This window comes from Esox lucius, chromosome 5, assembly GCF_011004845.1.
Source record: "Esox lucius isolate fEsoLuc1 chromosome 5, fEsoLuc1.pri, whole genome shotgun sequence".
NCBI classification, from domain to species: Eukaryota; Metazoa; Chordata; class Actinopteri; order Esociformes; family Esocidae; genus Esox; species Esox lucius.
The window spans coordinates 8390543-8403647 of NC_047573.1; the positions used below are offsets into that span (position 1 = coordinate 8390543).

At 44.8% G+C, this 13105-nt stretch overlaps 1 protein-coding gene across 1 annotated transcript; it reads left to right on the plus strand.

Annotated features, from left to right (window-relative positions):
* The first annotated feature begins 84 nt into the window (after positions 1-84).
* twnk (twinkle mtDNA helicase) lies at positions 85-5347 on the plus strand. Its single transcript, XM_010865464.3, has 5 exons — positions 85-201; positions 339-1709; positions 3328-3568; positions 3672-3921; positions 4438-5347. Exons 2-5 carry the CDS (start codon positions 362-364, stop codon positions 4849-4851), a joined length of 2253 nt encoding a protein of 750 aa, XP_010863766.2. The 5' UTR covers positions 85-201; positions 339-361; the 3' UTR covers positions 4852-5347.
* The last annotated feature ends 7758 nt before the right edge of the window (positions 5348-13105 follow it).

Sequence of the window (13105 nt, forward strand, 5' to 3'; positions counted from 1 at the left end):
AATTCGATTGGAAAATAATACATTAATAGTATAAATTAATCACGAAATTACAATACATTTGTTATATTTAAATAACATCTGTATGTGATATTGAAGCCTAAAAGTATTATTGCTTTGTTTCTTACGGAGTTTTTTTTATAACGCACCAAAAGCCCGCAAAAGTGTGCATGCGTTGAGGAATTCAATGTTATTTTAGAAAAGGTAGGTGATTATTGTAATGCATTTTTTGTTGGTTTAATGCATTTTTGTCTAGTTTAAGAGCATGTATGGTAGTATGTAACTAGTTTGTAACTAACTGACTGATTTCTGTAATGCAATCCTCCTTTTGTATGTTTTAGGTCCAATGTCGTGAGCAGGTAACATGTGGCGGAGTGGATTCCTGAAAGGGACCACCTGTCTCTTGGCAGCCCGCAGCATCCGAACGCTACCTAGCCAAATATGTCTCTCGTCATTCCTTGTCAGAATCCTCCTACCCAGGCAACACACTCCACGAGTTCCTGTTCCTTCTTGCTATCAGGGACAAGTATGGGTGACGTCACTGCCAGTTTTTGGTACCAGGAGTTACAAACGGGACACCAAGTCTATTCTTGAGTTTCCTGTTGACCCTATTACAGTAACAGATATCAAACAATATCTGCGCTCCAAAGCCATCCCATTCCACGATGGCTACAGCTGCTTGCATGCCCCAAGCATTTTCCTTGACCCAGTTGTGGGTACAGGAAAGGAGAATTTCACAATGTTTATTGATAAAACCACAGGCCAGTTTCTGTGCAAGGAGACCCTGGTAGAGGGGAGCTGGGAGGACCTCCAGGACTGCCTGGAGGTCATGCAGAAGGAGGAACAGGCCTCCCTCAGCCCTGATGTTTTGCTGGGCTACCCAGAGAGCCTGGAGGAGCGAGAGGAGAAGGAGCAAGAGTTTAGAGAGGTGCAACGCATCTGGTCTAGCGCTGTGCCCTTCTCAGACCTCCCCGATGAGGAGGCGCAGCTGGTCAAAACCATGTTCCAGATTGGCAAGATCTCAAATGCCACACTCAAGAAGTTCGGGGTGAGGCTATTCAAGCCCACCAAGAGCCTGGTGTTCCCCTGGTTCTCCGGACGAGACTCCAGCCTGCGGGGTGTCAAGCTGCTGTCCGCCCAGAGAACGGAGAGTGGGACGGTGGCTTACGCCGAGGTCACAGTGCCAAAGGCCAGCTCCTACAACAACCTGTTTGGGCTGCCGATGGTGGGGCGCATGGACACCGAGGTGATCCTGACGGGCCGGGAGGTGGACACGCTGGCGGTGAGCCAGGCCACGGGACTCCCCAGCGTGGCCCTGCCCCGTGGCGTGAACGCCCTGCCGCCGGCCCTGCTACCCTACCTGGAGCAGTTCAAGCGGGTCACCCTGTGGCTGGGGGGGGACATGCGCTCCTGGGAGGCCTCCAAGATCTTCTCGAGGAAGCTGGGCCTGAAGCGCTGCTCCCTGGTGCGCCCGGGGGAATTCCAGCCGTGTCCCCTGGAGGCCCTGGGCCAGGGCAGGAACCTGGCGCGCATCGTCAGGGCCTCCATCCCCGCCGCCCATAAGTCCATTGTGTCCTTCCGGCAGCTGAGGGACGACGTGTACGGGGAGCTGGTCAACACGGAGCAGGTGGCCGGGGTGAAGTGGACCAGGTTCCCGGAGCTCAACAGAATCATGAAGGGCCATCGCAAGGGGGAGCTGACAGTCTTCACAGGTACCGCCGGGAACTGACATGTGGCTAGACTGACACACGTTACTGTTGCGCTCAAAAGTTTGAGGGAGCAGGCAAAACTTTGTCCTTTATTTCTTATAGGATTTATATTCAACTGTAGGTCATAACAGAATGGCACCATCATAAAATAAAACATGGCAAGAAAATGAAAAATGAACTGACCCCCTGTTCAAAAGTCGACGTAACCGTAGTTCGTAATACTGTGTACTGACCCCTTTAGCATCAGTGACAGTCTGCAGTCTTATGTAATAGTTGTAATTCTTGCAGGTGGTATAGCTGCCTATTCGTCTTGGCAAAATGCCTCCAGGTGCTGCAAAGTCTTTGGACGTCTTGCATGAACCGCACATTTGAGATCCATGATATTAAAGTCAGGAGACTGTGATGGCCACTCCAGAACCTTCACCCTTTTCTGCTGTAACCACTGGAGGGTCAACTTGACCTTGTGCTTAGGGTCATTGTCGTGCTGGAAAGTCCAAGAGCGTCCCATGCGCAGCTTTCGTGCTGAAGAATGCAAATTGTCGGCCAGTATTTTCTGATAACATGCTGCATTCAGCTTGCCATTAGTTTTCACAAGATGGCTCAGGCCTTTAGAGCTCACACACCCCCAAAATATCAGTGAGCCCCCACAATGCTTCACAGTGGGATGGTATTCTGTTCAATATAGGCCTTGTTGACCCCTCCCCAAACATAACCCTTATGATTGTGACCTTAAAGCTCTATTTGGTCTCGTCACTCCAAGGTGTGCTAGAAGCTGAGGCGTGTCAAGGTGTTGTTGGGCATATTGTAACCAAGCTTTTTTGTGGGATTGCTGTCTTTTTCCAGAGCAGCCTGTATTTCTCCTGAGGTTACCAGTGGGTTTTTCATTGTATCCCAAACAATTCTTCTGGCAGTTTTGGCTGAAATCTTTCTTGGTCTACCTGACCTTGGCTTGGTATCAAGAGATTCCCGAATTTTCCACTTTGGCTTTGGATATGTTTTTATATTTTCTTATATATTATTTTTATATTTCTTTATAAAGTTCCATTACTATATTACGCATGTTTTTTTTACAGTTCTTTTCTGCTCCCCATGGCTCAGTATTGAGCCTGCTCAGTGCAACCACCTGAGAGCTAACAAATTAATTGACTATTTATACACAGACATTAATTGCAATTTAAAAAGCCACAGATGTGGGAAATTCACCTTTCATTGCCATTTTCACATGCGTGTGATTGTAACAAGGCCAAACATTCAAGGGCATGTAAACTTTTGATCAGGGCCATTTGGGTGATTTCTGTTATCATTATGATTTAAAAAGGAGCCAAACAACTATGTGTTAATAAATGGCTTCGTATTTTCACTATCCTCAAATAAAAGACCCTTGTTTTGCATGATCAGTCATATTTTCAAAATCAGTACCATAATTTCACAATTTCTGCCAGGGTATGCAGCACAACTGTATGCCATGGGGAAATGTGCTTTAGATTTGGGTTGATTTTTAAACCTGAGATTATATTGTTGTCGCTTAACTGTGTGATTCCAAACTGAAGAACGACCAAACGCGACGACCCGTACTGCATTTCCAACATCGTCTCGCCGTTTTGCACTTTCTGCCCTCCAGGACCCACGGGCAGCGGAAAGACCACCTTCATCAGCGAGTTCGCCCTGGACCTGTGCATGCAGGGCGTCAACACGCTGTGGGGCAGCTTCGAGATCAACAACGTGCGCCTGGCCAAGATCATGCTGACCCAGTTCGCCATGCGGAGGCTGGAGGAGAACCTGGGCGAGTACGACTGGTGGGCCGACAGATTCGAGGACCTGGCCCTCTACTTCATGACCTTCCACGGACAGCAGAACATCAAGTGGGTGTCGTCGTCGTCGTCGTCCCCCCGCCAGCCGGGCCAATCGCTGGGTGTGCTGGAGCAGGCAGCGGGTTGAATAACTCCGTCCTCTGTCCTTGTGCAGGGCCGTGCTGGACACCATGCAGCACGCCGTCTACCTCTATGACATTGGCCACGTGGTCATCGACAACCTGCAGTTCATGATGGGCCAGGAGAACACCTCTGTGGACAAGTTCACCGCCCAGGACCACATCATCGGCTCCTTCCGGAGGTTTGCCACGGACAGCGGCTGTCACGTCACCCTGATCATCCACCCACGGAAGGAGGAGGATGACCGGGAGCTACAGACGGCGTCCATCTTTGGAACGGCCAAGGTGAGTGGAAGGGCCGTTATGTCACTGTGAAAGGGGCTGCTTTTCTTGTTGGCCTCTCTTATACGTGGAGCAGTTTGGGGCACCTCTCCGTGTGTAGTTAGTGACAGTGTGTTACATTTTGAGGACATTTCCAACAGAGATATTTCCATGACATTGTCATAATGAGAACAATACAACGGGAGTGCATTTGGGTAGAGAGGAGTTTACATTTATTTTAGCAGATACCTGCATATTAGTGGACTGGATGCTGGATCAATCAAACCTACCTGGTTAAATACATTTAAAAAAATAAGTTTCACTGTAACACAGTGACTAGAGCAGGGGTATTCAAATCTTACTGTACAAGGTCCAGAGCCTGCTGGATTTCTGTTCGACCTCATCGTTAATCTCTCCCACCTGGTGTCCAAGGTAAAAAATAAGTCCCTGATGAGAAGGTTGCATTGAAAAATAGGAAGTGGAACTGGCTTTGCGGTCCAGATTTGAATACTACTGAATTTCTGAATTCATGTTTGCCAGGCCAGCCAGGAGGCGGACAATGTGCTCATCCTGCAGGAGAAGAAACTCGTGACCTGTCCTGGCCGGAGGTCCCTCCAGGTGGCCAAGAACCGCTTCGACGGGGACGTGGGTATCTTTCCCCTGGAGTTCAACAAGTCTTCGCTCACCTTCTCCACCCCGCTCAAGGGCAAGCACAAACTGAGAAAGGTCAAAGGCGACAAGGCAGAGGGTTCTGAGGGGGAGGGGACTTCAGGAGAGGGTTTAAAGAAGGACGAGACAGCGCTAAAGAAGGAAACGGTGGTTTCGAAGGAGAATCTGGTGAAGCTGGAGAGGCCACCCAAAGTTAACAAAACGCCCAGAGCTCCTAAGAGTACTACCGTGGGGAGGGGCACAACTTTGCCAGAGGGAAAGAAACAGCCATCGAAGGAAGACTGAGTGTTTTATCTTGTGACATGTATGTTCCCATCTGACAGGACAGAAATGGTTGCTCTCCATTTACGATATAATGCCGTGATATGGCATTACTGCATAATTCTGATGATTTGTCACATGGTCGGAGAAGGTGTCAGAGTATGTGACTGAAGTATGAAAGCTTTTATCTAAATAAGGAATGATTTACGGACAATACGGTTTGCACGATATAGATATTGGCAGTGAATTAAGCTAAACTGTTTGTCTATAGCCCTGTCTGTCGCCAAGTAATTTGTATTTTTCTACTGTGCACTGTCATGACAACGGCCTTCTGGGGAGTACCTACTGTGTACTGTCATGACAACGGCCTTCTGTGGCAAGTGCTCACTAACACTGTCTTTTTTCCTGTGTTGTTGCAGAATGTGAATGCTACCACAGGTACCCTCTGCTGACATTTCAGTGTGTTTCACACACACAGTGCTGGTCCTTGTTTACCTCATTAAAACGCCAAGCACCAGTATGTCTGCATCTCCAGTTCTCATCACTAGGGGGTGTTGTTTCATTTAAAGGGAAGATGAAAGTTCACACTGACTCAGGCTTTTTCAACAAAGCCTGTGTATCTAACCTACGGAGTAGGTTTGTTATTAGATACATGGAGGAGCTGGTTAAAAAAAACTTTTCAGTGTGGACAACACAGCTTCTTTGTGCTGGGGTCCTTTAAGGCGTAAAAGGCTGGTCTTCTCTTCCTGTATTATTAGGTTTTCGTTTTATGTATGTCACATGTTGATGTAATGTATAGGTTGATGCTGAAGCCGTATGGCTTTGGTAAATGACCAGGTTTAAATTACACCCCATTACCTGGGTGTCGTGAGGTGGTCGGTTGTGTTGCCGTCAGATTGGCTTCCATAAGGATTGACCAGGTGTCAGACGGCCATGTTCCTACATTATTTAGTTGAGTCTTAATATCCACTGCTCCCATTACATTATGAGTAGTGTGCAAACACATTAGCTCAGCTTGATGATTACGTAACAGTTTCAGGATGAAAATCAGCATGTGAATGAGTCCAAGAGTACCTTAAAGAGAAGACCACACCAGCATTACCACAGATGGTCTGCTGCAAGATGCAAACTGACGCCAAGACTCAGGAACAGAACGGCCAGGTTACAGTGTACTTAAAAAGTACATAAACTACCATGAAGACTATTTAAGATAGTTAATTTTTCCAATTACCATTGGTCCCCTAAAATGGTGGAGGGGGGGGCTATGTATAAAAGGGTCTTAATTCATGCACAGTTTATGATGTAAATGCCCCTGAATTACACCAGAGAGTCCTCACTTTAACCTTTTCGTTGTTTCATTTTAAATGCAGTGTGCTGGAGTACAGAACCAAAACAACCCACCGCGTCACTGTCCAAATACTTCATGCACTGCACTTTACCATTTCCACAGCAGACACCACTGACACCACAAAAACAACTCAGCTAACCAGACATCCATAACACTGTACAACACTAGTTTTTTGTGCATTCCACATCAGGGATTGCCTTCTATATCCCTTTCCCGTGGATTGAAATAAGGCTCCTGTCAGATGTACAATAGTTCTTCCTTACAAAGATCTTCTGGCAGCCACTCTAGCTGCTGCAACCTTAATATTGTTCTGAGTACAGAGAACCATTGACCCACAAGGCCTGTGTTTTTATCTTCAGGATGGAGATCTGCGTATGGTAGTTGGCTTTGAACAGGGTGGATCAACAGGCTATCATCCTCGCTGTCCTAAACCACACAGCGGTTCTAGTGTGTGAAACAGCTTGGCTGAAACAGCAGGAGGACAGACAGTTTCTGGGCAGATGTGTGGCTTAGGTTTTTTTAAATTTTTTATTCCACAATAAGGATTTTCTTAATGTTCAGTTTTCACTTAAGTGCCCAACTGTACAAGGAGACTGCAGTAACAGAACAGTCCATAATGATTTCAGGCTGTGTGGTTCTGAGTGTCTGGACCTCTTCCTGACAGTGTGGGTGTGTGACACCGCTGTTGAAAGAGGCCCTTTGTGCTCACTGGGCGTTCCTGGATGGGCATGGTGGCCCCGTCACTTTCCAGCACCGGCTCGGAGGGGCAAGAAACATACACAAACTCAACTGAATGCCCATGATATCACACACACATGCTCGTACACATTTACATTGCCTGCTCAAACACACACACACACACACACACATACACAAACACACAGTCTTTGCTGTAGACACCATTTGTGAGAATCATCCACTCATGAAACTGCATGGTATTAGGAGCTGTTTACATAATTTTCCATGTAACAGTGATCTGCCGCTCTTCAATCATCATGTTTAACCACTGTCACCAGATCACATGGAGTCGAAACCTGCTGTTGAATGAAATGAGTGCGTTACAAACAATAAGGTCTAGTGACCGTTTTTAAAGAGGATGTTTGATCAAATATTGACATCTCCAGTTCCTCAAAGTCCTGAAGCTTTGTTTGTTCTTTTGTTAACTGTGATCTGAGCTTTGCCCCTGACATCTGGAGAAGGGGAGGAGGCTGGAACGGCTTCAGACCAGCAACTTAATTATGGAGGAGGGAAAGCAGGAGATCTGTGAAACCAAAGGAATTTCCCTAAATCAAACTGTGTCAGATGGTTTCAGTATATAAGCTAATCACAGATGTAATGGCTTATGTTCAAAGAGCTTATATGTCAATGCAAACACACTATACACTTTATCGAACATAAGCATCAAGCCATGTAGATGTCTTCCCCATGGAAGACTACTGCTATTTTTTATTCCTCCATAATTTCCTTTATTTTGACATCATGAATCTGGAGGTCATTTCAGGAGTCTGAATCACTGGTGATCAAGACTTTGGCAATGTGGAATATCTCTTGTACTTTGTGAGGAGGCCGACTATTGGGCGATCCCACCTTTTCTTTCTGATAAAAGAAAATATGGGCCTCTTTGTTTTTCTATTCTCTGGACTGATCCTAAAATAATATTCTTGAAGCAGTATTTTAAAGGAGGAAATCTTGGTAATAAACATTTGTTCCTGATCCAAACACAGTTGATTTTAATTTATGTATTAATAGATGCTAATGCTTTCCTCTTTTAGTCATTACATCTGGGGCTTCTCATACTAATTTCTTCTTCATTATAATAAATATTTTAGACAGCCTGGTTTTTACTTAACACTTAAGGAAACTCTCATGGCTTTTTTTTTGTTCGTTCTTCTTTATGATGAACGACAGAAATTTTGTTTATTACCATAATGGTTATTCACCTGTGCACCAAAGTCTTAGCATAGCATGCAGGACCTCACTGTCTGTTACCCCACGGCGTCCCCCAAAAGCAGACGTTCCTGAGACGTGGCTTCAGTTTCTGGACGTTAAACAAGGCAACCGCTGCTACACATGTCATGGATTGTTGGAAACAGAGTAGACAGCCTCATCCATTTAATCTCTGGGAGATGTATTTTACAGCCAGGTTATAAGTCAGGTCCCACCTGTTGTTAGACCCCTGACTTAAGGTTTATGGCCAAAAAACAACTAATCCTGCTTAAACAAAATAAAGGGTCCTTCGTGAAACTCCCTCTGAGGACTCATGTCCTGGTGTGCTCTCTTCTCTGTCTGGCTCTGAATGCTAATGAGACAGAAAGGTCATGGACACAGGATGTTAATGTCTGACAGCCTCGGGATATTCTGCCGTCTGCTTGCCCTACATCCTTCCTTTTAGTCACGTTCAATTGCAGCTTTGCAGCTTCAACATTCCTGGGCACCAAAGCCACCTTTTCTCACTCGATTTGCCTACATTTAAAGATGTAGACCTTTACCCGACAACAAATTTGTGTCTGTGGACCAAAAAACTGCAGAGGCCTCACATGATGTTTGATCATAATTTTATCAGTGATTTATGTTGGCCTGGCCATCAACTCCCACTGACAGTACTGTACACGTCTGCTGTTTCGCAAACGCAGTGCTCAACCTCCTGCATTTCACCTTCAAACACCAGCGGAGGCCTTTTGGAGAGTTCCTGCCAAGTGGGACCGGGCCTGGTCTTATGTAATGTTTTTTTGAGAACAGGAGAGACTGGGGGCTAAATGTGTCCATGGTCAGGCTGGATGAGGACTCAACATGATGGCGAGGACTGAACATGATGAAGAGGAGAGTGGGCGGCTGAGAGGGCGGGTGACAGGCAAAATGGAGATGTTTAGGAGGCTTTCGAAGGTAGAAGGACTAGCCACGGGCTGGGAACAGGTGGGTCATTCTTGTCAGTGGTGGGACCATGGAGGGCTTAAGTGCTGGTGGATGGCGACACGGAGAATGGGTGAAGTAGTCAAGAAGGACAGGATGGTGATCCGGGAGTGAGGCCTTCAGGTGGGGCATCCTAACTTTGTCAGGGGGGGGTCGTTGCTCAGCCAAGCAGGAGTAGCTAATAGTTCAGATCCCCCAACTGAGAGCAAGCCAATTGAATTCACTCTCAAATCGGGCATCCACACAAGTACCTTCAAAGCCCCTGTAAGCCTAATCCACTATCACTAAGCACATGCACTCTGTCTCCGGAGCCATGAAAGCCAGTGTGCAGCAGGCTGTACCACAGCCAATCAGCAGGCTGTACCACAGCCAATCATCTCCCGGCACAGCAGTTAATTGCAGCATTACCAGCATAAGCCACAACCCCATAAGCCGATTACCCAAGTGTGCCTCCGAAACGGTCCTCAAATTTACCCCCCAAAATGTGCCGTGTATGAGTACAGGGCATTTTTCTTGATTTCAGTCCATTATGGCTCATGAAGTAATTGCTGTGTAAAGTTGTTGGTGTTTATTTTCATGTTAGAAATTATGTCATTCAGAATCTGTAAAAGTCAAATATTAAACATTGCATTCAAAAGGGTATTGTAGGCGTAGTTCTGTTACTGAATGACATGTTGTCTGGGTACAGGAAACAATGTGACAATTCTCCATAAAAAGAAAAAAAAATGTAAGCACAATTTTGTGGATTGAAGTGTAAGGTCTGAGCAGACCTTGGAATAAACATTGAGTACCCTACCTCCCTGACTTCGTTCCCCTCTTAATTAAACCCTTGTCTCTCAAAATAGGCAAATCACAACATGGAAATGCTATCACCAAATAGAAGCCTCTTAGCTTGAATATAATACAGGATTTCACATTGGCCTTGTTTAATACAATCAATAATTAATAAAATCATTTTTTAATACAATCATTGCCCTTGTTTAATGACCACTGGCCTTATTGACATTCAAGGTGTCTTCATTTTATTTTTAACTTAACACAGCCCCTTACTTTGTGAAAGGCATTTACTTTATATGGACATGTACTGCAATGTAAAACAGTAGAAGTGAATTTCTAGATATAGTTTGGTGAATTTTGGATTTTTTTTTTGTTTTATTCTATAAACTACTGACAACATTACACCCAAAATCCAAATAAAAATATTGTCATTTAGAGTATTTATTTGTAGAAAACAACAACTAGTCAAAATAACCCCAAAAATATGCATTCATTTCAGACCTCAATTAATGCAAAGAAAACAAATTCATATACATTTTTCAACAACAAAATACTAATGTTTTAACTTAGGAAGAGTTCAGAAATCAATATTTGGTGTAATAACTCTGATTTTCTATCACAGTTTTAATGCGTCTTGGCATGCTCTCCACCAGTCTGTAACATTGCTGTTGGGTGACTTTATGCCACTCCTGGCACAAAAATTCTAGTAGTTCGGCTTTGTTTGATGGCTTGTGACCATCCATCTTCCTCTTCAACAAATTCCAGAGGTTTTCAATGGGGTTCAGGTCTGGAGATTGGGCTGGCCATGACAGGGTCTTGATCTGGTGGTCCTCCATCCATACCTTGATTGACCTGGCTGTGTGGCATGGAGCATTGTCCTCCTGGAAAAACCAATTATTAGATTTGGGGAACATTATCAGAACAGAAGGAAGCAGGTGGCTTGTAAGCCTCTCCAGGTCTCTGTCTAACCATTAGATGACGAGGTGTTGGGCAAAGCTGAAAATTTGACTCGTCAGAGAAGATGACCTAACTACGGTCCTATCCTTATGGTCTTTTGCAAACTTCAGCCTGGCTCTTCTTTGCTTCTCATTGAGGAAAAGCTTTATTCTAGCTTTGCACAACTTCAGCCCTGCCCTTAGGAGCCAGTTTTGGACCGGCCTCGCCGTGCACTTCACCCCAGCTGCTGTTTGCTATTCTTTTTGTAGGTCACTGATGTCATCCTACGGTTTTTGATTGACATTCGAATGAGTTGACGGTCATATCGTTTTCGCCCTCTGCCAGTCTGTAGCTTTGTTGTCCCCAATGTCTGTTGCTTGACCTTGTTCTTATGAACTGCTGTCTTTGACATTTTCAGGATGGAAGCAACCTGACGGTCACTGTATCCCTGTGCCAGTAAAGCCAGAATTGAACCCTTCTTTTCCTCACTCAAAGCTTTTCTTTTCAACTCTTTTTTCATGCTGAATAGTTATTTTTTTATTGAAATTACCTTTGAGGTACTACTGCACTGATTTTGCCATCCAGCTGGTTCTATTGCAAGAGGATAGTGATGACCACAGCAGTGGTTTTAATACTTTCCCTCATTAAATTAGATTTGGTTCAGGTATTCACCTAATCAGTACATAAAATATAAGGTGTGCCTGTGTTGGAATTTAACAGACATTGGAATGGAATGGATGCCATACATGTAGAGATGCTGATTTAAGAAAAATTACAAGTGGTCCCTTAATTTCTTCCAGAGCTTTATGTATTACCAAACTAAACGTTAGATTAAATTAATCCGCTCTTCCTAAAATATGCTAATGACCTTATGTTGTTAGTGTGCCATGGTTATTTTAAGAAGTTAATTGATGTATTTTAAGTTAATGAGGAATGAGGAAGAATGTAAAGAAAGATTCCAATTATCGCTTGAGCTTCATTCCTCTTGCTGTTCGCTTCAGTGGTTTTGTGTATCTGTTCAGGCGGTGGGTAGAGTATGTAGTGGTCCGATGTTAAATACTGGGGCCCTTACGCACCACTATCCCTTCAGGTCACTACGTTTTTAGCACCCTTTGCCTGAGGGTATTTTCAAGTACTTTCTGTTCCCTATACATTTCAGAGAGCATGTGTAAATTAAAGCCACGGGGGAACCCTTGCCTATATGCTGTGGGAGACAGTCTCCTATATCATATAGGTCATGATAATGTTGTTACTTAGCAGGAGCCTACATCCAAAACCACTTGCAATAAGCACATTCATGGTAATATATGGTCCCTGTGGAAACGACACCCCATTCGACCACGGCCTCGCAACCACATTAGCATAACACGCTGGCGCGTACTACCCCCCCATACTGTCCTGTATCACACAGATGCTCTTGACTTGCAGGGCCGAACTTTTGAGTTTTTTGAGGACTGTGCGCCTGGGCAAGGTGGAAAAGTCAGGTTCAGTGGTCTGTATGTGAACAGGGTCCAGTGCGTTTATGGGAAAGGTCGTGGGTGTGACGTGGTGCCAGATCTGCTGGTGCTGTGCGGCTTGTTCACATTGCTGCTGTCATGGCATGTCCAGTACAACCATAAGTGTAGGAGCTGTTGAGACCACAGAAACGGTTCTGCGGCGAGCCTACTGACTGGGTGAAGCAAGTGGCCGTCCTGCTCTAAATGTTCGACCCATGTTGCTCCATGTGATGAACTTACAGCAGGAGAGGGCAAAAAAAAAAAGAAAAGAAAAGGGTGTTAGGTTTAAGCCTTCATTATCAACAGTGTAGAGCATCTCTGGTTTAGGTGTGACTTGTGTCCGTTTGTTTAAGTCTTCCGGCATACAATGGAACGTTGAGGTGTTGTCATTGCATGCATAGTGCTCCTGTGTAGTCATAATAGAAACCTGGACAGGTTTCAAATGACATCGTCTGTGTTTCTCGCAAATGTCCATTTTGAGTTAAATGAGTTACGTTCATTGGCCAGTCACTTTTGGATGATTATTTCCATTCAGCAAGTTTTTGAGCGGAAAATTCCCAGTGGATACAGTGGAAACCATTATCACTGAAATTGCAGCTAAATAGGCGGCCTGTTAAGCATGATAAACATCTTGAGCATGCACCCCGGGCTAAAATAAAGGGACAGCAGTGGAAAAACACAAAAAGTACCATAGCTCTTGTTACAAGACAGAGAACATTCAGTGGTTTGCAGAGCCTCTTTGTTTATAGATACTGTACACTTGAATCCAATCTAGACAATAACACATTGCTATTACAAAAGGGCTCCTCAA